Genomic DNA, 25,170 nt, shown 5'->3' on the forward strand with positions numbered 1-25,170 from the left:
ACATTATTTTTATTTTACAAATAATATAATTTTACATATACATTATTTTCATTTTACAAGTTTATGTATGTAAAATATAATTTTACATATACATTATTTTCATTTTACAAGTTTATGTACTTAGGATTGGTAATAAAATGTGGTTTATGTAATGATAAATTCATTCTAAATAAATTAGAAAATTTGTTATATATGTTATTATAAAAATAAATATATTTCTTTACATAATCTAGAAAATAATTTAAATATGATGAAAAAAGAAATAGTGAGAGAACAAAACTATTGAGCATTCACTACAAAAATAAAATGAACATTCACTAAGATGATTTAGCCCCAGACTAAACTCAAGCCTTGAAAACAGAGACGTGAAGAAAATAGTAACAGGACTCCCCAACAAAACTAAGTCATCCCCAAAACCCCCCATGATATATATTGTATATTAGATTATAGTGTAACTATGAAATATTTATTATAATTAAGTGATTATAATATACATCATGTGAGACAGGTTGGTATAGGTTAACCTCATTTATTCTACTTATACATATAATAATGGAGGTATTTTATTGTCTTTTTCCGACGTTTTAAAAAGAGTTTAACTGTATAATGAATATAATGATACGTAAAAGTATAATTAATAATAATAATATATTGGTTAATGTTATTAATTTAAAAAATAAACATATTAATTAATTTTATTACATTTAATTAAACATCAAATTTTAATTAAATTATAAAATTTATTTTAGCCTTGTTCTTGTTTATTATAAATTAATTTTTTAATTAGATTTTATTTATTATAAATTAATCTTTTAATTAGATTTTAAAATTTTAAGTTAAAGAATAACGAGTATACACTATTATGATTTTTTCATTTTTATTTTTATGAAATTAAGTGTTTTGAATTTATATCACATTATCTAAATTTTATATATATTAGTTGTTATAGGTTAATATCATTGATTCTATTAATATTTATAATAATAAATATAAGTTAAAGATTAACAAAATTATTTAGATTTTATTGTTTTGAAATTTACCTTAATTTAATTTTCTTACCATCCTTGCTACCCTGGTAGGTAGTTGACTTTAAATTAATTCAGTCAACTACCAAATATTTATTTTTTGAATAAACTAAAGTAAAAAACTAACAAATTAAATTTTATTTTTTTTGCTAATTACTTTATTTAGATCTATTTGTCATACAATTGGTTGTTTATTTGTAGATTTTATTACCAAATGCCTCAACTTTCTACAAAAATATAGGTTCCCAAGAATTCATATCACCAAGTTGTAAAATACTGTCATCTCACACACACACACACACACACACATATATATATATATATATATATATATATATATATATATATATATATATTAGAATTGTTTATGGAAAAAATAGTTTTAAAATATTTCAATGAATTATCTTCTATAGTGTTTTCTAGAAAATCGAACTTAAACCATTAATGAAAACCTTCCATTTACATGCTAAAATAAATACATCTCGACGCACTTATTTCTATGAACAAAGAATTAATGGCCCAAAAAATGGAATCGATAGTACGCTACATCTTAATGCTTGGTGTATAATTATTTGCTAGTTATGCAGTTTGGCCGATCACCTTATAAACAAGAGGGGTTGCACGACTGCTAGTCTCTGCCTTAAGTGCAGCAAGCCGGTGGTTGAGGATTGCATGGTTGTCAGGTTTAGACACGCATTCTAGCAAGTCGGCAAGCAAGCCCTGGTTCAGTTTCTCTCGACCAGCCCACCAAGCGATCTAAGTTAGAAGCGATTTCCCTTATCCGTCAACTTGAATAGTCAGAAGCAGGGGTGAGTGGACCAATTCCATGTGCAGTCCCAGAAGCAGATGCAACCAAGCCCACCATCTTTGGTATCCCTGCATTGCACCGATGGAGTTAAAACATCTCCTGCGTGCCTCACCATAATCAAATTTGGTTTCAGATAATGCAGTTTAATATGGGTTAACGTTTTTTCTAAATGTGCAAGGTCTAAATATTCCAGAACTTTTGCTTGGCACCAAATTTCTTCCGCCATAATTAGAGATCTTCATTTATGAAAAATATTTCATTCCAATTTTGGAATTATGGGTGTAGCTTAAATCAACTTATAATTATAGATTTAGCTAACGTTTATATGCAAATTTATTCTCCAATTTTAGTTTCTTGGTTTTATACATTTTTGGCTTATGCAGTTCATATTAAGGCTTATGGACAAAAAATGGTTTTAGTTTTTTTGGCAGATACATTCATATACAGTTTATACTATCTAAATTTCCTCTTGTATGGGCAAAATCTGCATCTCTTAGCCCTATTACTCACTTTGTGGCGAACCAATATGAGACTCCTTTGAATATTGTAACCATGCAAGAGAAGGGCAAAGCTAAAATTGAGGGACCTTATGTAACGTATGATCTATTACCCTTTCCTAATGGCTTGATGTACCAGGCACATGGTCCTCTAATAGTAGATGATATTGTCATGAATCTTACCTTTGAGCTTGTTGGCCCTAGTGAATACCGGGCTGTCTACCCTAAAAACATGCAGCCAAACATTGCCATGTCTAAGTATACATGAGCTTTTTTTAGAGGCCTCACTCTTCCAAACATTTGTAGCTACATTTTCGCCATTCATGTAGTGTCTCTTGGGTCAAAGAGTAGCACATCACTCTACTCCCCAAAAACCTTGGGACCATCACTTGAGTCCTTATCTTTTTATGTTCCACGCGCTTACAGTTTCTATTTAGCTAGTTTGTTAACTCGACTGATATTCAAATAACAAAGAAAATAAAGATGAAGGCAATCCTGAGTATATGCAACTATTACGACGACCTGATGTGTGGTAAACAAGAAACCATATTGCCAATAGAACAAACGTTGCAACCAGTATCCCGCTAGCAAAGATTTGTTGTCCAACAATGAAATTGTGGTTTAGATGGTATAGTTTAAATATTCATACTTCAAAATAATATTTCTATTAAGACAAGACCAGCCGGGTTTTTGGCCCCACCACAAGAGACAAGACAAGCACCACAGAAACCTGGTTGAACATAACAAGAGACATGGTTGAACATAACCCATAATGCATGATCGAAACATGGCTGAAGAGGAGGACAACGGTGACAGGTACCATTCTATGTTAATCTTGCTTGTTGGATAACTAAGCAAAAAAACCTAGAAGCTTGGTTAGTACCTGCAATAGTAGTAAGCATGAGTTGAGGTTCTCTCGGCTGTCATGAAAACCTAGAATGGTTGTAGTAAGTAGCTAAGGGAATGTGTGAATCGAGAGTGTATACCTGTGAGCATAACAGAAGATCTCCCTATTTACATAACAGATGAGTTGTTGGGGAGCCATAGTGCCAGTTCTGCTGCTGGTCGTGTGGAAATGCCGGTCATGTTGAATTCTTTTGTTCATGCTATATTGAATGAAGGAAGCTTGATGAGTAGTGTAGATGGTTCTTTTAGCTAGAAGTAGATGAGAGGGACAGCGTTGTACTGATCCATCCACGTTGATAGCTATATACACCTCATGCAACATTTCTCAGGAAGTGGCATTGACTCCAGAAGAGGCAGCGGCTTGTAGTCGAAGGGTTCAAGCTACGAATCCAAGCTCCTCGACTGGCATAGATTCTACTAGTTCTTGTGTTCTTCCTTTGTCTGTGTGAATTCTAATTGTTAGTTTTACAATTAGCTATATTTGTTTCAACTAATTCTTTTTGGGGTTTCCCATGCCTGATTATGATTTCTAGTATTGAAATTAGTTTGAGCTAGAAACCTTACCTCCTCATAATTATTTCTAGGTCCAGTAATGATGGACAAAGGCTTCCATGACTTATGAGGGATTTCACACTGATGATCCATGTTTGAAAATGATCATTGATCATAAATTCCCCTGGGAGACTAGAGCGACATGTGGTCTCTTCCATAGAAATTCAAGAAGACGAGGCTCTGACATTCGTGCAGGATGTAGCTGAGCTATCCATTTCAGGTTCCAATAATTTAGATGATGATGATGATTTCTATGCAGACCTTGGGTAACTGCCCGACTCATCTACGATTTTTAGCACAAGGGGTAGGCGGATGATTTTCAGCACAGGGGATAGGCAGATGATTTTCAACACAAGGGGTAGGTGGATGAGCATAGAGTAACCAGACTCGGATGAGTGTAGCGTAATCATACTCACTAGTTCTGAGGTTGCCAGGTAAAGCATGTGAACAGAGAGGATGGACTGGGAGTAGGTGACCGTGTCGCTCGCATTCATCTTAGGTAATGTTCCTCCTCCCTAATACCTGGCTTAGCTACAAGAAAGTAGTATCATCCTTCTTTTCTTCATTTCTTCATTATGCTCAGGTAGGTTCTCTTCCCTCTGCAACGTCTGAATCTAGCTAGTTAAGATGGCTCGAACCTGAACCTGGTTTGCTTCATTATGCTCAAGCATGTTCTCTTCCCTCTGCAACATCTGAATCTTGCAACGTTTCTTCCCTCTGCGGCATCTAAATTTGGCTGGTTAAGATGACTCGAACCTAAACCTGGTTTGCTTCATTATGCTCAGGCAGGTTCTCTTCCTTCTGCAGCGTCTGAATCTTGCAGTGTCTAAATATTGCTGGTTAATATGGCCTGAACCTGAACCTAGTTTGTTGGCTCAGAAATGAAGCAATAGCGGCTCTGGGTGACTAGTTTGCTCGCTCAGAAATGAAACAATGCAGTGGTCTGCTCGCTCAGAAATGAAACAATGCAATGGTCCACAGTAATTACAATGCAGGTAGGCGCAGTAGATATGCAGACATCGACAGACGGACATGTAGACATCAGTGGCAAACGTAGACGTTCCAAAGTATCTAATTTTCAGGGATTAGGCCAAGTCTCTCACCTTAATTTAATTCAATTGTAATAACATTTAATGTTTTAAATTAATGCTCAGATTAGTTTACTCTCGTAAGAAAATTTTCTAAATGCCAAGGGAAAAATGAATATAACTTATGTTTTTAGCCTCCAGCCTCGAGAAGAGGCTAAATAAGATGATCAAATTGATTTGTCTTAAAAAGTTTGGTTATTCATAATAGTAACTTGTCATTTGTCATAGTAAGCAGGTTAAATAAATGTTAAAGTCCATCTTTTCGAGTAATATAGTCCCATGTCATTGCCAGATGGTAGGGACTAATAATAATTATTTACTTTAATAGGTATAACAATTAATTCTCATGCTTACAATTAATTATCATGCGTGCTCCTTTGGCAAGGTAGTCATCGAGTTTAAATAATCATGGTGAAGTCCTTTCTAGCTTGCTTATATTTATGTTGTGTAGAGTTGTGATTAGTTTGACATTTGATTTTTAATATATTTTAAGCAATTGTTCAAATTATACCATCTTCTTTTATTATTAACATAATTTAGTTTAGATTAATTTTTAAAATCAATGATGTTTATTTTAAATAAATATAATATAATTTAGAAGATAAATTATATTAATAATAAAAGAAGATGGATTAATAGAAAAGTCGGATTTAAAACCTATTTCTTTCCACACTATTAATAATTTATTTCAATTAACTATAATTTAGTTTGTGTGCAAACATGATTATTTAAAACTTAAAATAAAATTAAAAAATATTAATAAAAAAAATTGGATTATATTTCGAAATCAATTAAATAGAATATTTTTATAAAAGTTTTAAATATTCATGATTCAATAATAGATTTCATGTAAATTTACAACCTTAAGTATTAATAAAATAATTAAAAATATTACCAATATTCTAAATCTATATATATATTTTCATTTCGCAGTTTTATGTAATGGAGATAGATAATAAAATGCCGTTTGTAAGAAGCAAATAGATTTCTTGGCATAACCTAGAAAACAATTTGAATAAAGTGAAAGAAGAAACAAGGAGATAGTGATCCGTGAGCATTTGCTACTCTAATAAAATTAGTGTGAAATAGCCACTCTCGAGCATTCACTACACTATTTATTCAATTTAAATTGATAATGAAATGTGTTTTATGCAGTGCCATATAAATGTTAAACCAATTAGAAAGTTACACATTATAAAGTTTGTAATATATGTTGTTTTAGAATAAAATATATTTCTTTGCATAATGTCAAAAAAAATTCAATGCGAGATAGCTACTTCTTTACTATAAAATTTAAAGAATTATTGTTTAAAAATGCATCTATAAAATTAGGAATAATAAGATGTTAAAGTTAATGGTAGGAATGCATTGTGTCAATCAATTCTTCTATATTAACTTAGTTAATATTGTTAGTTTGCAGCACTAATTTATAGCAATATCATCATTATCTTCTATGTTGATACCATTGTCATAAAACGATACTCTATTATGTGGTGTATGTATGTGCTCCAATTAATAAAATTTCTTAGTTACATAGTTATTCTATTTCTCTATGTTGTCTTTGTTTTTCTTGTTTTGTTAGAGGTGGTGTGACATGTGAGAAACAATATTGAAGCATTGTCCATTGGAGGTTGTGAAAGTTGGACTTTCTATGTTGTAGCCATAGGTTCATAGAATCTACTGCATGAAGTATAGAACCAACCACATGAGGCATGTGATGTATGCAACTACATGGAATGTTTTTAGAAATCTCGTCTAATGCTTCCTACAACTCTTGTAGCTACATGGAGTACTTGGTGATAGTACTATTGTAGCCATTCAGCAACTATCCTCCATAGATATATTTATGCATTTCCCCGCTTTCTCTTCTAGATTTAGGATATTTATGAGGGAATCGAGAGTAAATATCAACTTCAAATATGACCCCAAATTCTATACCTCACAGTGAACGATCTACTCCTGAATCTCTATTGCCAATTCTATCTCATGGTAAAAATAATCAATGGGGGAATTAATTTCTTCCGCATTAATCAACAAGCATTTATTTGTAATGGGGATCATAAGATTCTCATCCAACTAAGGGTTTGCATCACACTCAAAATCGACCCTGGTGTAGAACTTGTAATGGGGATTGACACACAAACCAATGTGTGAGCTATAATTCTTAGCTCCGAGATAATTTATTGTTATTTTGTCAGGAATTTTGGCTGATTATGATCCTCAGTCAACTCAATATTCTTGGAGCTAGTTTCCATGTAGTAGGCGTTATCATGGAGGGTTGTAATTCTCATGATTTGAAATTCTAGATTTGTTTTATTAGCATTATGGTTTTCATCTTCGATTTTGCCTCTACAAACTTAGGACTTTGTGGAGGTTTGATAGATTTAGGAGTGCTAATTCCATAATCAGAGGTGTCAATATCAGATTTTGGGCTCCTAATTTCTAATTTTAGTATCCCCCTAGGGGTTGCAAGTTGAGTTTTTGATTGCATCAAATTGGAATCGGTTGTTTGAATGCCAATTCATTTGTTTGAATATTTCCTTAATTGAATGATTATGTTGAATTTGTTCGTTAGAAAATTTTGATATATTATATCTAATAAATCTCTTTGCTTAAGAGAGTTTATATTTTTCGTGATTTTCAATATCTCCCCTAGTAGAGAAACCCATACCAAAATTTCTGTGGCATAATTCTCTAAGGAGGTTGAAACTGCAATGTGGAGCTAAGTTAATATGGCTAAAGGAGAATAAGGTGCCACAACATTCATTGGTTTTGAAGATGCCTAAAAGAAGAGAAGATGTGTAGGGTTACAATAGGTTTAACAATGAGATAAACAAGTGTTGATATCGAAAGTGAGATAAACAATTGTGGATATATTTAAGAGAGAATGAGGTGCCACAACATTGATTTCTTTTGAATATCCCTAAAAGAAGAGAATTTTTGGAGGGTTTCAATAGGTCTAACAATGAGATAAACAATTGTGGATATCTGAACTGAGATAACAAATGTTGATATATGTAAGAAAATGGATTAATAGATTAATTATTACTATAAATATTATTAGTCCCTTCCTTCGCAAGGGGTAGTTTTAGCCTCTTTGTCTTACCTCGATTAATTTTTTAGTTATGTCTTTTTTAAATTATTAATACAATTTTATAAAGTTTGAAAAATGTATTTCTCATTTTCTGATTGGCATAGATCACTTTGATGGGACTTAACAAGCCTTATGGTTTGCATTTTTATTTTCTTATGTGTCATTTATGAACAAATAAATTTAAAATGAAAAAAGACTAATTTTGTAAATGGCCATTCCAACGTTGAGTACTCTAACACTAACATTGTATGCCTATTTCTCTACCCAATGATGTTATAACCTCCTCCTCACATATTCCAGCAATACCTCATCGATTGGCAGTGTGGCTAGTCTTATGATGGTGTGGCTAGCTTGATGATGGCATGGAAACTTACATCCATACAAGTAAAGAGAATATGTTTTCTTATTTTTTATACTGCTTTGAATCTATGTGCTATAAAATTCCTAAATACAACTCTTACAATAATGACACCTACCCTTGCCCCCACTAAAACATATCGTGCCATGAAAGACAGGAGCTGAGCTAGTTTCATAACTTCTAGTAGTAGTTTATATGGGAAAGTTTGAAACTTCATTATACAATATCGTGGAAAGTGCCAATTTCTCTAACATGATCTTTATCTTTTGAAAATATTTATGATATGGATGATTTTATATTTTGCAATACCGGGAATTCACATAATTCAAACAAGCTCCTTATTTTTGGAGGTGTATTTTGCACTAGCTTTAGTGACTAAGGGTTTTGTCAACATCGATCTTTCTAGCACCATTTACATCCCTAACATTGACTATAGATTTCATATGAAATTACAGTAATTTTCCTATCAAGCCTTCCCCACCTAAATTCTCTAGATTATAGGGAAGCATTTCCACCTAAATTCTCCATAGAATATTTTCCACGCGAATGTGAATGACATCACCCATAAGTTTTGGCATTTCTAGGAAAACAAAATGGTTGGTCGAAAGCTTCCACCATTCAATTAGCTACCACCAGTCAATTAGCTTCCACTAGTCAATTAAATTAATATTTTAGGTGAATTTCCTCTAGATTAAAGGAAAAAATTTTACTGGAAAGGGGATGGCCAATTGACTCCATTAAGATTTTCCTCATAAGTCTATTATTTCACTTTTTTACCAGAAAGGTAATGATTGGATTACTCCATTAGAATTTTCCTTTTAAATCTATTATTTCAAAGCTATGGTATGTTTTTAGTAAGAACATTGACGAAAAAACATAAAACACACAAAAAAGTCCATATATTGTATTCAAAGCCAAATTACAAGCCACATAAATAGTGCTCATGAGATCGAACAGATTCCAAACAAGGAGAATATTGTTGAGAAAATATCTCAACAAATTCCTACAACGAACAAACCTAATTTATCAGTTTACTAATGTAAGAAATACTTCCAAGTCCCCCCTTTAATGTTTGCATTACATCACTTCAAATATTATTACAAGAATTATAAATTAGATATACTCACATATGTCTGGTTGGTCTTCATTAGTACTCACATCCACTCTCGAATCTCATAAACGCTGCTCTTTCTTCACACCTCATCTTCGAGTTGTCACTTGAACTCCACTTAAAACATAAACTCCTCTAACCATTGTTGAAGAACTTTGTACAATTAACACTACTTGACTACCCCAAATAATAGCCTAGACACTGAATATCTCTATGGATATGCTTCCATCATAGTAGTATGCATCAAAATACATACATCTAGTTGTATAGGTAAGCTTTCTATGTACTAAACTTATGTAGTTATCAATAATAGAATAGACTTCTTTGACATACACACATACATACATATGAATAACAACTAGTAACTATTGTTCTTGAAGCACTAAGGAATGACAAGACACATCGATGTTTAACAAACTCAACATAACCAAGTCAATAATGTGTTCTTGTGGCACCTAAGAATGTTGAGAACCATTAACTTGACTATATTTCTCTATTCATTAATTGGTCTTTTCTTACAATATAACACACAATATATTCATATCATCACTAATAGTTGTAAAATAAATCAACAACCCAAATTAAAAAAATGGAATTGCCTCCCAAGATCTTCACGTCATATTTTGAACCTGAAAAATATCATGACAACCAGAACAATCAACTTTGACGAAATGAATGTTTTCAATCACATAATGAAAAATTAAAATAAAGTGGAGAAGGCCATGGATTCCTCGCTTGCTTTGCTGAAGAGTAATCTCTATGCTACAATTTCCAGCACTAACAATGCCTAGCTTGTGAAAGCACTTGAGTGTATGGACAATAATATTTCTTGTAAAATTACATAATCAGTTATGTGTTCGAATATATACTCATCATGGTGACCGAGCTCCATCATTTCTACCAAACGACAGTAGGAACATGGCCTTGAAAGATACACCCTGCAACTATAAAGCAGTCATCAAAAGCTCAATATTATCTTAGGATTCACATTCTCCCTCAAATACTTGCTACCATGTTCATCTTCACCTAAGGTTTGGGCTTATAAAATAAAAGGCATTAACATGATTTTGAGATTGAATCTTGCAATGTCCATTGTCGTTATTTCCATCCACTAAAAATATTTTCCAATTTAGGCAGAGGGAGAGAATATATGGCATGAAATACAATGTCTCTGATGATGTTGTATATCATTGAAAAATCCACTAGATTGTGAATAATGAAGGCCCCTGCACCTTTAAATCTCACATTGAAAGACCGTGGTCATAGGTATAGGTTGGGTATAGGTAACTCAACCCAAGATGTTCCAAGGCTCCAGAGCGTTTGTCCAACCAAGGCTACGGGACTAGTAACTCAACCCAAGGTAAGGAAACATGATTACCAATCAAAAACACAACAAGGAAATAAACCAACAATCACCTTGACTATCCAGGAAATGGCAAGGCTAGGAAATCCACTTTCAATCTCGCCCATCCTCCATGCCAATGATAGATCACAACCAACAAACCACATGCATATGCCATGCATGCCAAAACTAGTGAAGAAATCATACATGCAACTTGGTACCTGCAAGAAAATTTGATGTAGTTGTTGATGTTGATGCCTTCTTGCGCTTTCCTGCTCTTACTTTTCCTTCTTGCTCCAAGAATCCAAGTATGCCACACCCTCCAAGAGTGCTCCAAGAAAAATCTAAGTGTACAAGAGTATGAGAGAGAGAGAACAATGAGAGAGCTCAAAAATAGAATTGGCAATAGGTTAACAACTAATCCTCAGAAGCCTTTTTATGGATGAGGCCTCTATTTTCTTCATTTACCTCCTCACATGCAACCTATGACCTTTCACTTCCTTTTTCTCCTAATTTCCATTATTTTCATAAATAAATGTGCTAAAAATTCTATTTTTCCTTTCCAAAGCCTTAACCATTTCCTTTTCCACTTTCCTTAGCCATTAACAATCACAAGTGATCCCCATCACTAGGATTTTGCCCAACATTAAGCTTGGAATAAGTGTCCCATCGGCCGTGGTTATTGTTTTTAACTTTTGTTTCGTGGAATTTTCACCATGGATGTTACATCAAGATCCATTTCTCACTTCTAACTAAAGTGAAGTGAATTCACCTATTTATCATTCTACAAACAAAATGAACATCAGGATCCATTTCTCACATCTAGCTAAAGTGAAGTGAATTCACCTACTTATCATTCTACAAACAAAATGAACCTGATTAGCTCATATTTGAAGCAAATATAACATTAAATGAGGGGCTCATGGTTGATCTCCAAAATGGAATAATTAGCTAAACATAATCTTTGGTCAACCCAAAACAAATTCCTAAGCTCATTTTGGATAAATTTCTTTTGACAACCCCAATCAACTTTTAAACAAAGAGTTCAAACCAACTCTGACATAAAGTAGTATAGGTTTCCCTTGTTCCAGACAAGAGCCACCTACAAGTTTTTTATAGAATTAAACTATAGTCTACAAACAATACATAGATAGGCATGTATATAATTTAAAATGAACCCAAACCCTTGCTCAAATTGTGTATGAAGCCTAGAAGTTTAAAAAAATGGCATAAATGAAACCATCAATATTTGATGAAGCTGATCATGAAGAATTCATGTCCACTAGTACGATTCCATCTCTATTGTAGATATTCCTACATTTAGAGATGATAAGAGAGTGAGAGAATTGATATTCCTATATTCCCATGATACATGTGAGAGAATTGCTATGTAAATTCTGATACTTATTAACTGTAAGGACCTAATTATTCCTCATGCAAGTAAAGTAGGATTAGGGCATAACATGCTAGAATGGAATCAGTTGACTTGTTGGCCATAAAAATAAATGGAAGACCACTAGAGAGTGTAATGCTCCTAGAAAACTGTAATTATTTTTATTTTACCACAGTAAAACAAACTGAACATTTATTGTCATTATTTGTTGAATTAAATAATATTAGTAATTTTGTTAAATCAGAAATGATTTGGATGATTGATGGATTTTGCAACTTTTGTTGAAAATAAGTTGGAAAGGCAATTACATGAAAGAAACCCTAACTACCCTCCCTAACTGGAAAGTGCTCCAAGAAAAAGGAGTGAGGGGAGGAAAACCCGTGTTGAAAGGTCAGACGGTATGGGGGAGAAATGCTAAGTCTGGTGATGACTAGATAGCATGAGCACTGTGTGCGGAAATACTTGCAGAAGATAGTAGTCTTGAGAGTGTGCTGGGGGGAGATAGGGTCCCGAAGGACGAATATCATGGTTGGGACATGAAAGCATCAGATATTGAAGGTGAACTTTATCATGAAGTCTTATTTGTTTTCTTGGAAAACTCAGGTATTTGAAACTCTTCTGGAAATCCGTCTGCTGGACAAGTACTTTCATTTGTATTTGAAAACATTATGAGTTTATGAATATAATTAAACAGTTGAGCTGTAGCTCTTAATCAGGTAATTAGTTGTTACTATTGCAATAGGCTTATAGAAGTAAAACATGAGAATGTAGGAGTCTTGTTGTGTGAAGCTAGCAATGACCCCGTTATTGAAGCAGGGTTATTAACTGAATTGAATGGTAGATTAAATTAAACATGCTGCTGATGTTTAGCTGAGCAGTGCTCGCAAATGTACTGTTATATTGAGGTAGAGTTTCTGTTTGAGATAGTCTGTATAATCAAAGTTGCTTAAGAACTATGAACTCTGTTAACTAGGGTGGGTGTATTCTTGTACCTAAGGAGTATTACTTAAAACTAACATGTATGAAAATAACACTTACACAGTAGAATGTGCCAAACCAGAGATATAACCGTAGTAACCCTGTGTTGGATTAATTAAGATCTTTTGACAGGCGAAAAACTAGGTTTTGCCGGAATAAAGGATGTCAAAAAGACTTGACAAGAGTCGCTGAAGGATTCCACCCGGGCCATGAGAGGCGATGGAACCCTATAGTAAGAACCCTCTCTCTGAATATTCTAAACAATTCATGCGAAAAACAGAAGAAATTATATAAACCCTCTCTTAGCTTATTCCAAATAATTCATGCGAGAACAAAAGAAATTATATAAACCCTCTCTCAACTTATTTCAAATAACTCATGTGAGAACAAAAGAAATTATATAAACCCTCTCTCAACTTATTCTAAATAATTCATGCGAAAAATAGGGGAAATTATAATAAACCCTCACTCAGCTATTCTATGTTATTTATGCAAAAACATAGAAGATTATAAAACCCTTCACTAGTTCCATTTCTAATTTGGTTCTCAAATGGAGAAGAAGCATTCAACGTTGTTAAAAGATAGAGCAATTCACATAAACAGTCATAGCTGCCTAACCACCATATCTTTACTCGAAAAATAAATTCTTGGGTCCATTGCGAGGATTATTCTAAAGCACTAATAATATCTCAATGACCAGTGAAGAATCGTAATTAAAGGAACAAGAAGTAGAAAAGCATTTGCTTAATGGAAACCAAACCAAACTTTCATAAGCTGTAATTATATTCCAGGTAGCAAAAATGTTCATACATACAAACCCTAATCTTATACAGCGTATTAACTTATAACTCAGAAGGACTGTAAATGCAAGAAGACTGTATATCCATACAGATCACATGGCCATGGCCTCTTACAATGTTCGACAGAAAAATAGAGCAGTGTGATAATAAAAGGCCTCGGCCTTGATAAATAACTTTCCATATTAAATATCCTCGGGAGCCGAGAAAGCCCTAGTAAAATTTGAGGAAACAAGCGGACCAAGCTAGCGAAATCTGAACTATAGAAAACCACAATGAAATCCTCAGTCAGAGGAGGGTGGAAACACCGAGAAGCGAGGGAAACACTCGAACTAGGCAAGAGCCTGTAGAAAAAGAAATAACTTAACCAAAAACTAGAAGCAGCTTATCCGGAGGAGCCGATATCATCCAAGAACTCAAAGTCTAGCACCATGACTCTGGAATCTTACCCGGAGGTCTTGTGCAGTGGTGTCGAATAGTAGCAACCATGGGTGCCTCTTGTTGACACCAGGAAATTTCCAAGACTGTATCCACTAACCCTATAAGAAAAGTGCAAGAGAAAATCAAGGGATCAGCGATCTCTGTTAACATAACTGTGAGTAAACAAAGTAAACTAAAGGATAAAACGTTGCAAAGCAACTCACATGAGGACAAGCGAAGAGCCACCACACAAGGAAAGAAAATTCGCAACCCGGTAACCTGAGGTAGCCCTCCTGAGACAGGGTATCTCCTGAGTAGAAGAGCAGCCAATGTCAAGGAGCAAAGTTACCAAATGACTCACTTGATTCCAATCTGGAGAATGTGAAATTCCGTGGGAGTAGCTCAGCCATCGGATCATAGGCCTAAGTCGACCACCGTTGATGTGGAGAGCATCCCAAGGTGCACAGCTGTGGAGAGACAGCCTGCTTGTGTCACGTAGCCATGGCCGAGCCGGTGTGCATGCAAATCAACCCATTGAACGATCCAGACACAAAACGTTTATGGTGAAAATTACTGTATAACTTAAAGACTGGACCCCAGACTTAAATATAGCCGACAAATAATAGGAAAAAGGGGGTACCTTATGGTACAGTCTCTTAATGAGATCAGGTATTGATCGCATCAACACAGAAAGCGAGACTAAAGGGAATTGATGAACACCAAAAGGTTACCATGTCACCTGTATTACGTGTCACTTTTATGTAGTGTATATAAACCTTAAACATGATCAAGGTTTGTTAAAGAAATTTTCTTTATTATGGTTTTTTGTAGTGTAATTAACATTTGTGAGTAGTAGGTGTATGACATGTGGTATCAGAGCCATCTTTCAAAACTGAGACCTCTAGCAACTTATCTAAAAAAAAATTATATATATATATATCGTGATCCTTATTGTTTCTGATCTAATTGATAAGCACTAACTTGTTGAAGCTCAGGGAATCCGTATAAAAGCAAACTATGCAAAGGACGAACACTGAACCACTCAGGAATGTGGTTGGTTCTGGACCTGCAACATTTCCTGAGCATAACCCTGAAATATGGGTGCAGTTAGGAGAGGAGGCTCGCAACACAAATCTCACAATACTGGAGACGGTTCAAGAGTTAAAGAATGAGATGGCTCGCCTATGGGAGGACAATGCAAGATTAACAATGGAACAGGAAAGAATTATGAAAAGCCTGTCTGACAAGCATAATCAGCACCAACCTATTCCTAGCCCTAAACGGGAGCAAAGCTTAGAAGAATAGGATTACCATACAGAACATGAAGGCACCGTTGGAGGGGAGGAGAATCAGGAGGAAAAGTATGATAATGCCTCAGAGCATCCAACATCAAAGAGACAGAGAGTGGAATTGCACGACGAGTTCCGAAAAATTAAACCGACACTATTCGATGGAGAGCTGGAGGAGGCCGTTGAAGCCTAGCTTATTAACATGAATAAATATTTTCAATTATATGAATATGATGACAACCTAAAAGCTCAGTTGCCTATCTTTCAACTACAAGGGAAAGCTACTTTATGGTGGGAGGAAGTCAAGATTGTACGAGGGGTCAATGAGAAAAATATAACTTGGGAAAAATTCCAAAAAATATTTTAAGGAAATATACTTGACTGAACGATTTTATGACTTGAAAGAAAAAGAATTTCACGACTCACGTCTTGGACAGCAAACCATGGACGAGTTCATCGCCCGTTTTATCTCTCTACTCTGTTATGTACCTTACATATGAGAAAAAAAGGCCAAGGTACAACAGTTTTTCAGCAGTTTACCTTTGGCTATGAGAGAAAGAATTGAGTTCAACAACCCAAAGACAATGGATGAAGTCATACGAAAGGCCAGAATATGTTATCAGCAAAGTAAGCAAAAGGGAGAAATTCTGGGTAAAAGATGGGTTGATAAGAAAAGTAGTAAGATTTCAATGGGTAATAAAGGAAATCGTGGTGGTATGGGCAAAGGATTTTCCAAAGGACAAAACAACAGAAATCTGCAAAGGAATTAGCCCAGATTTAAGCCACTCTCCGAACCCAGAATCAGTGATCAAACTCGTAAAGTAGTTAATGAATGGATAGCAAGGCCTCCGGTACAAATGTTGGGGATGTGGAGGCCCACACTATGTTAAAAATTGTCCTCATTGAAAGGGCACCGAACGGATTTCTCAAATACATGAAGCATCAACTTAAGCGACATGGCCTGGAGTATACCAAAAATTAATGCTGCTCTCGAAGATCATCAGGCAGAATATCAGCTGACTATGGTATAATTTGAAGGTAAAATTCTTGATCATACTGTCTCTGTTTTAATTGACCCTGGAGCTACGTTAAGTTACATTAGTCCTAAAATTGTGGAAAAATGTAAACTACAGACCGTTAAATTTAAAAAACCCCGGGTTGGTACAGCTGGAAACTGGGGCAAAGAGACATGTGTTGGCCAAGGTCAATAACTGTCCTTTGCTAATAGCTGGTCAGCCTGTGTTGGCAGACTTAAATGTACTTCCTCTTGGGTCGTATGACGTACTGATAGGCATGGATTGGCTGGGAAAATGCTTGTCTATTATAAATTGTAAGACAAAAACTATTTGCTACAAGAATGAGTTAGGAGAAAAGCAGGAGATGCAAGGTATTTTGACGCTGGTATAGATTCGACGAATAACTGCCTCCTAACTGGCAAAGTGTATCAGGAAAAAATGTCAGATCTATGCTATTCAGGTTGGGTATACCAACTCAAAGGACAAGTCTACCACCTTAGATAGCATTCCAGTGGTTCAAGAATTTGCAGACGTGTTTCCTGAAGAGATACCAGGCTTTCCATCCAAAAGAGACAGACTTCACTATTGAGTTAGTGCCAGGAGTAGCACCAGTCTCCCGTGCACCCTATTGTATGAGCATACCAGAACTGACAGAATTGAAATGCAACTGCAGGAACTGTTGGATAAGAAATACATCCGCCCTAGTGTGTCACCCTAGGGAGCTCTTGTGTTGTTCATAAAAAAGAAGGATGGAACCCTCTGTATGTGTATGGACTACCGTCAACTGAATAAGTTGACAATAAAAAATAAGTACCCCTTACCTCGGATTGATGAACTTTTTGACCAAGTAAAAGGGGCAACCGTATTCTCGAAAATAGATTTACGATCGAGATACCACCAGATCATAATCAAAGAGGAGGATATAGCCAAAACTGCTTATAGGACTTGTTATGGACATTACGAGTTCGTGGTATTACCCTTTGGATTGACCAATGGCCCCGCAACTTTTATGTGTTTAATGAACAATGTATTTCATTAGTACTTAGACAAATTTGTGTTAATTTTTATTGATGATATACTGATATATTCCCGGTCTATTGAGGAACATAAGGAACACCTCAGGCTGGTCCTGCAAACTCTCTAAAAACATCAGTAGTACGCCAAGTACAGCAAGTGTGATTTCTTCAAAGAACAAATTCAATACTTAGGGCATATTCTTACCAAAAAAGGAATCGTGTTGGATCCTGAGAAGATAAGGACTATAATGGAATGGTCAGTACCGAAGGAAGTGGCGGATATAAGATCCTTCATGGGGTTAGATGGCTACTATAGACTGTTTGTGGAAGGATTTTCGAGAGTGGCCTATCCTATCACCTCTCTGCAAAAGAAGGGAAAAACCTTTAAATGGACCACTGAGTGCCAAAGAAGTTTTGAGCATCAAGCATCTGCTCACGACGACACCAATATTAAGCATAGCAGACCCGAGTAAGGATTATGTGTTGTGTACAAATGCAAGTAAGGAAGGAGTAGGGAGAGTATTAATGCAGGAGGTTAAGGTAATTGCCTATGAATCTAGGAAACTAAAGGAGTATGAGCAAAAATATTCCACTTACGATTTGGAGTTGGCAACGATAATCCACACATTAAAAATGTGGCACCACTATCTGATGGGTAAAAATTTTCTAGTGTTCACAGACCGTCACAGCTTGACTAGTTACTTCAACCAGCCTACCTTGAATGATAGGCAAGCTCGGTGGGTAGATTTCTTAAGTGGATTTGATTTCAAGATTAAACATCTAAAAGGAAAAGAGAATCGGGTAGCGGATTCTTTGAGTCGGAAGGTTCATTGCATCTACGAAATTTCCAGCAGTGAGGGGCGGACTACTTTCGCTGAGATGATTAAAAAAGCAGCAGAACAAGATCAGAATTATCAGCAGATAGGACAGCAAGTTTAGAACCCAACCAGCCATGAATACCGACAAGGATATGCGGTGGATGCTGTTGGCATGCTGTGTTATAAAAAGAGATTATTTGTACCTAACCAAAATAACATTAAAAACCTGATTCTGGATGAGTTCCATAAAAGTGCCTATGCGGGGCACACGGGGTATCAAAAATTGATTACCGCACTCTAGAAGGAGTACTATTGGCCAAGCATGAAAAGAGATGTAACAGAATATTTAATGCACTGATTGGAATGTCAACAAATCAAAACTGAGCATCAAAACTCCGCGGGATTATGGGAAACCATTTCAATGGATTTTATAACAGGTTTACCCATCTAAAAGGTACAACGATTCTATCATGGAAGTGGTAGACAAACTAAGTAAATCAACCCATTCTATACCAGTACAGTCCACTTACAAAGCTGTGCAGATTGCTCACATTTTCATGCAAAACATTTTCAGACTGCATGGGCTACCTAAAACTATAATCTCTAACGGGGATGCGAAATTTACATTGGCCTTCTGGAGAACTATGTTTGAGGGGTTAGGAACTCAATTAAACTTTAGCACTGCCTATCACCCTCAAACAGACGGGAAAATACAACGGGTAAATCAGGTTGTAGAAGATATGCTAAGATCTTATGTGATGCAGTAGCCAACTAAATGGGAAGACTATCTGCACCTGGTCGAATTTGCATACAACAACGACTATCATACCTCTTCGCAGATGAGCCCATTTGAAGTGCTGTACAGACGAAAATGTCGTACACCCTCTAGTTGGGGAGGACCTGAAGACAAGCTGATGCTAGGGCCAGAAATGTTAAAAGAAATGGAGGAAATGGTCAAGAAAGTGCGAATGAACTTAAAGGCAGCCCAAGACAGACAAAAGAGTTTTGCTTACCGGAAAAGAAGTTTTAGAGAATTCCAAGTGGGTGATCATGTGTACGTGAGGATTTGAGAAAAAAGGAGTACGTTACAATAGAGTGGGTGTGCCAAGCTGGCACCCAGGTTTTGTGGACCTTTCCAAATCTTAGCGAGAGTTAGGTTAGTAGCTTATCAGCTCACCTTGCCAAGCCATATTCGGGTCCACAATGTGTTTCATGTGTCGGTTTTAAAAAAATACGTTTATGATCCTAAGCATATAGTCAATTGGAATGATATACAGGTAAGAAAGTATATTAGATGAGTTAGAGGAAATAAGGTGTTAAATAAGAAAATAACTTCAATGTTGTGTGTGTTTCAGGTCGAGCCGGAAGGAGAATTCCTGGTTGAGCCACTGACTATACTCACTCGGAGAGAAGTAATGCTGTGGAAAAGAGCCATTTTCCAGGTTAAAGTGCAATGGCGGCACTTTGGGCCAGAGAAGGCCACCTGGGAGGATGAGAAGCTCATAAAAGAAGCTTATCTAAGGCTCTTTGCGGCCGGAAAACATCAGGACGATGTTTGATGTCAGGGGGGAGATGTAATGCTCCCGAAAACTGTAATTATTTTTATTTTACCATAGTAAAACAAACTAAACATTTATTGTCGTTATTTGTTGAATTAAATTTGTTAAATCAGAAATGATTTTGATGATTGGTGGATTTTGGAACTTTTGTTCAAAAGAAGTTGGAAAGGCAGTTGCCTGAAAGAAACCCTAACTAGCCTCCCTAACTGGAAAATGCTCCAAGAAAAAGGAATGAGGGGAGGAAAAACCATGCTGAAAGGTCAGACGGTAAGGGGAAGAAATGCTAAGTTTGGTGATGACAAGATAGCATGAGCACTGTGTCCGGAAATGCTTGCAGAAGACAGTGCTCTTGCGAGTGTGCTTGGGGGGAGATGGGGTCCCGAAGGATGAATCTCATGGTTGGGAGGTGAAAGCATCAGATACTGAAGGTGAACTTTATCTTGGAGTCTTATTTGTTTTCTTGGAAAACTCAGGTATGTGAAACTCTTCTAGAAATCCGTCTGTTGGACAAGTACTTTCATTTGTATTTGAAAATATTATGAGTTTATGAATATAATTAAACATGTTGAGTTGTAGCTCTTAATCAGGTAATTATTTGTTACTATTGCAATAGGCTTATAGAAGTAAAACTTGAGAACGTAGGAGTATTGTTGTGCGAAGCTGGCAATCACCCCATTATTGACGCAGGGTTATTAACTGAACTGAATGGTAGATTAAATTAAACATGATGTTGATGTTTAGCTAAGCAGTGCTGGCAAATGTACTGTTATATTGAGGTAGAGTTTCTGTTTGAGATAATCTGTATAATCAAAGTTGCTTAAGAACTATGAAGTCCGTTAACTAAGGTGGATGTATTCTTGTACCTAAGGAGTATTACTTAAAACTAACACGTATGAAAATAACACTTACACAGTAGAATGTGCCAAACCGGAGATATAACCGTACTAACCCTGTGTTGGATTAATTAAGATCTTTTGACAAGCGAAAAACTAGGTTTTTCCGGAATAAAGGATGTCAAACAGACTTGACAAGAGTCACTGAGGGATTCCACCCGGGCCATAAGATGGGATGGAACCCTACAGTAATAAACCTCTCTTTGAATATTCTAAACAATTCATGCAAAAAACACAAGAAATTATATAAACCCTCTCTCGGCTTATTCCAAATAATTCATGCGAGAACAAAAGAAATTATATAAACCCTCTCTCAGTTTATTTCAAATAATTCATGTGAGAACAGAAGAAATTATATAAACCCTCTCTCAACTTATTCTAAATAATTCATGCGAAAAACAGGGGAAATTATAATAAAACCTCACTCAGTTATTCTATGTTATTTATGCGAAAACAGAGAAGATTATAAAACCCTTCACTAGTTCCATTTCTGATTCGGTACTCAAATGGAGAAGAAGCATTCAACGTTGTTAAAAGATAGAGCAATTCACATAAACAATCATAGCTACCTAACCACTGTATCTTTACTCGCAAAATAAATTCTTGGGTCCATTGCGAGGATTATTCTAAAGCAGTAATAATATCTCAATGACCAGTGAAGAATCGCAATTAAAGGAACAAGAAGTAGAAAAACATTTTCTTAATGGAAACCAAACCAAACTATCATAAACTGTAATTATATTCCAGGTAGCAAAAATGTTCATACATACAAACCCTAAGCTTATACAACATATTAACTTATAACTCAGAAGGACTGTAAAGGAAAGAAGACTGTATATCCATACAGATCGCATGGCCACAACCTCTTACAATGTTCGACAGAAAAATAGAGCAGTGTGAGAATAAAAGGCCTCGGCCTTGATAAATAACTTTACATTTTAAATATCCTCGGGAGCCGAGAAAGCCCCAGTAAAATTTGAGGAAACAAGCAGACCAAGCCAACGAAATTTGAACTATAGAAAACCACAATGAAACCCTCGGTCAGAGGAGGGTGGAAACACTGAGAAGCGAGGGAAACACTCGAACTAGGCAAGAGCCTATAAAAAAAGAAAGAACTTAACCAAAAACTAGAAGCAGCTTATCCGGCGGAGCCGATATCATCCAAGAAATCAAAGTCTAGCACCATTACTCTGGAAGCTTACTCAGAGGTCTTGCGCGGCGGTGTCGAATAGTAGCAACCATGGGTTCCTCTTGTTGACACGAAGAAATTCCCAAGACTGTATCCACTAACACTATAGCAAAAGTGCAAGAGAAAATCAAGGGATCAGTGATCTCTGTTAACAGAACTGTGAGTAAAAAAAATAAACTGAAGGATAAAACGTTGCAAAGCAACTTACATGAGGACAAGTGAAGAGTCACCATACAGGTAAATCAAATCCGCAACCCGGTAACCTGAGGAAACCCTCCTGAGACAGGGCATCTCTATTAATCTAAATCGACCGGCTGAAGGAGCAGAAGAGCAGCCAGCGCCAAGGAGCAGAGTTGCCAAATGACTTCCTTGATTCCAATCTAGAGAATGTGAAATTCCGCGGGCATAGCTCAGCCATCGGATCATAGGCCTGAGCCGTCCACCGTTGATGTGGAGAGCATCCCAAGGCACACAGCTGTGGAGAGACACGCTGCTCATGCCACATAGCCATGGCCGAGCCGGTGTGCACGCAAATCAACCCATTGAACGATTCAGATACAAAACGTTTATGGTGAAAATTAACGTATAACTTAAAGACCGGACCCCAGACTTAAATACAGCTGACAAATAATAGGAAAAAGGGGGTACCTTATGGTATAGTCTCTTAATGAGATCAGGTACTAATCGCATCAACACGGAAAGCGAGACCGAAGGGAATCGATGAACACCAAAAGGTTACCATGTCACCTGTATTACGTGTCACTTTTATGTAGTGTATATAAACCTTAAACATGATCAGGGTTTGTTAAAGAAATTTTATTTATTATGGTTTTTTGTAGTGTAATTAACATTTGTGAGTAGTAGGTGTATGATAGAGAGAAACAAAATAGAATTTCAAATATATAATTCCATGTTGCCTTGTAGGTAATTAGTATTTGCAAGTAGCCATCCACTGCTCATATGTGGAGCAATCTTCATAATGATGTAATATGTGGCAAGATGGTTGATAGTATTGGGCTCTATACAAAGAAGCAACACAAATCTTGATGTAACAACTCTAATTTAATTTTCCTACTATTGAAAAAAAATGATGTAAATAGTATAGAGAAGTAGCCCAAATATTGACGTAACCACTTTGGTTTAGTTTTCCTACCTTCGAAAAAAATGATATAAATAATATAAATAGAAAATAACATTTATCAACATGAAATGCAGTTTTCTCTTTTGGTGCATGGTACCAACGAGTTAGAATTCATAATTGCAACATAAACGTCAAATCAAATCAAGCTCTTTTTCAACCGAAGCTAATCTTCTTAAATCTTCTTCAAATGATTGAAGGGTCCAAAAGCTTTTATTTCCTCAAATTGGTTAACTATTATCAAAAAATCTTATTTGGTTTAAGGAGGCTTTTCATATTTGATTTAATTTTGTTTTATTTTTCCCTATGTAAGAAAATGAAATAATAAAGTTATTTGATTTATGCGGTATTTTCGAAACGAAAATAGATTTTTTTATTATCTATTATTAATTTTTATTAAAAATCTATTTATTTTCTTATTTTTTAATTATTAGATTTTATTTGATTTAGGGAGTTTTTTTCTTATTTAATTTATTTTCAAGAAGAAAAATATATTTTTGGCTAGGTTTTATTTTTATTTAGGTTTTTTTTGGCTAGGTTTTAATAAGTTATTTTTGTTAAGTTTGGTGGGACTACATCTTCATCATGTCCAATATATCGCCTCGAAGGGAATTGAAATGATGACTTCACCTCAAAGAGTGCCTTAACAAAGCACCTCATCATGGTGGATCCAAGACCGCGTAAACACTATTAATAAATTATTTCAATTAATTATGATTCATCTTTTGTGCAAACATTATTATTTAACTTATCAAATCAAAAAATATTAATAAAAAAATGGATTATAATTTGGAATAAACTAAATGAAATATTGTTATAAAATTCTTAAATCTTCAAATTAAATACGATTTACAAACAATAAATATGATTCAATGATAGATTTCATATAAATTTACAACCTTAAACATTAATAAAATAATTGAACATATTACAAATAATATGTAGCAATTTCACTTCAAATATTTATATAATTTAGAATGATAACAGAATGTGGTTTATGCAATGCCAGATAAATGCTAAACAAATTAGAAATGTAGTTTTGCAATATATGTTGCTTTTAAAAGCAAATAGATGTCAAACTAACCTTGAAAATAATTAGAAACAATGTGATAGCCACTCATGGGTATTCGCTACAATAACAAAATGAGAGTGGCTAATGAGAGCGTGAAATAAGCACTCTCAAGTATTCACTACACAATTTATGTATTTTAAATTGATAATAAAAGGTGGTTTATGCAGTGTCATATAAATGCTAAACAAATTAGAAAGTTTGTAATAGATGTTTTAGAAGAAAATATTTTTCTTTGCATAATGTAGAAAACAATTTTAATGTAGTAAGTAGATATGTGAGATAACTACTCCTATCTCACTCCGTGAGTACATATTCACTACAAAATTTAAAGAATTATTGTTTAAAATGCATTCATAAAATTAGGAATAATAGGATGTTAGAGTTAATTAGAAGGATGTATTGTTCTAATTCATTCTTCTATATTAAATTAGTTAATGTTGTTAGGTTGTAGCATTGATTTGTAGATATATAATCATTCTATTCTATGTTGATACCATTGCCATAAAACTAAGGCTCTATTATGTGAACATGTGTGTGTTCCAATTAATTAAATCTTTAAGTTGCATAGTTATTCTATCTCTCTATATTGTCATTGTTTTTCTTGTTTTGGTATCAAAACCATGAGGAGGTGTTGCATGTGACAAACAATGTTGAAGCACTATCCGTTGGGAGTTGTGGAAGTTGGAATCTTGTAGACATAGGTTCAGATAATCTATTGCATGCAGTATAGAACCAACCACATGAAGCATGTGATGTATGCATCTACATGGAATGTTTTTAGAAAGCTCATCTAGGGCTTCCTACAACTCCC

The 25,170-nt window shown here is 35.1% G+C and overlaps 1 protein-coding gene across 1 annotated transcript; it reads right to left on the minus strand.

Annotated features, from left to right (window-relative positions):
• Positions 1–21,708: 21,708 nt before the first annotated feature.
• LOC149200558 (uncharacterized) lies at positions 21,709–22,744 on the minus strand. Its single transcript, XM_089399597.1, has 2 exons — positions 22,358–22,744; positions 21,709–22,252 (listed from the first exon to the last, which is right to left on the minus strand). The coding sequence occupies exons 1-2, from the start codon at positions 22,645–22,647 to the stop codon at positions 22,159–22,161; spliced, it is 384 nt and encodes a 127-aa protein (XP_089255723.1). The 5' UTR covers positions 22,648–22,744; the 3' UTR covers positions 21,709–22,158.
• Positions 22,745–25,170: the final 2,426 nt, after the last annotated feature.

The sequence above is a fragment of the Pinus tabuliformis genome, chromosome 2_1 (genome assembly GCF_031772625.1).
Source record: "Pinus tabuliformis cultivar Carrire ecotype Pingquan chromosome 2_1, CPIR1, whole genome shotgun sequence".
NCBI classification, from domain to species: domain Eukaryota; kingdom Viridiplantae; phylum Streptophyta; class Pinopsida; order Pinales; family Pinaceae; genus Pinus; species Pinus tabuliformis.

What these genes read in the sequence shown, in the direction of transcription:
- LOC149200558 (XM_089399597.1), bottom strand. Translation starts at nt 22,647, where the DNA reads ATGAGCAGCGTGTCTCTCCACAGCTGTGTGCCTTGGGATGCTCTCCAC. An exon ending in GACTCTTCACTTGTCCTCAT is followed by an intron (nt 22,253 to 22,357) that starts GTAAGTTGCTTT and finishes CTTTTGCTATAG; the next exon opens with TGTTAGTGGATACAGTCTTG.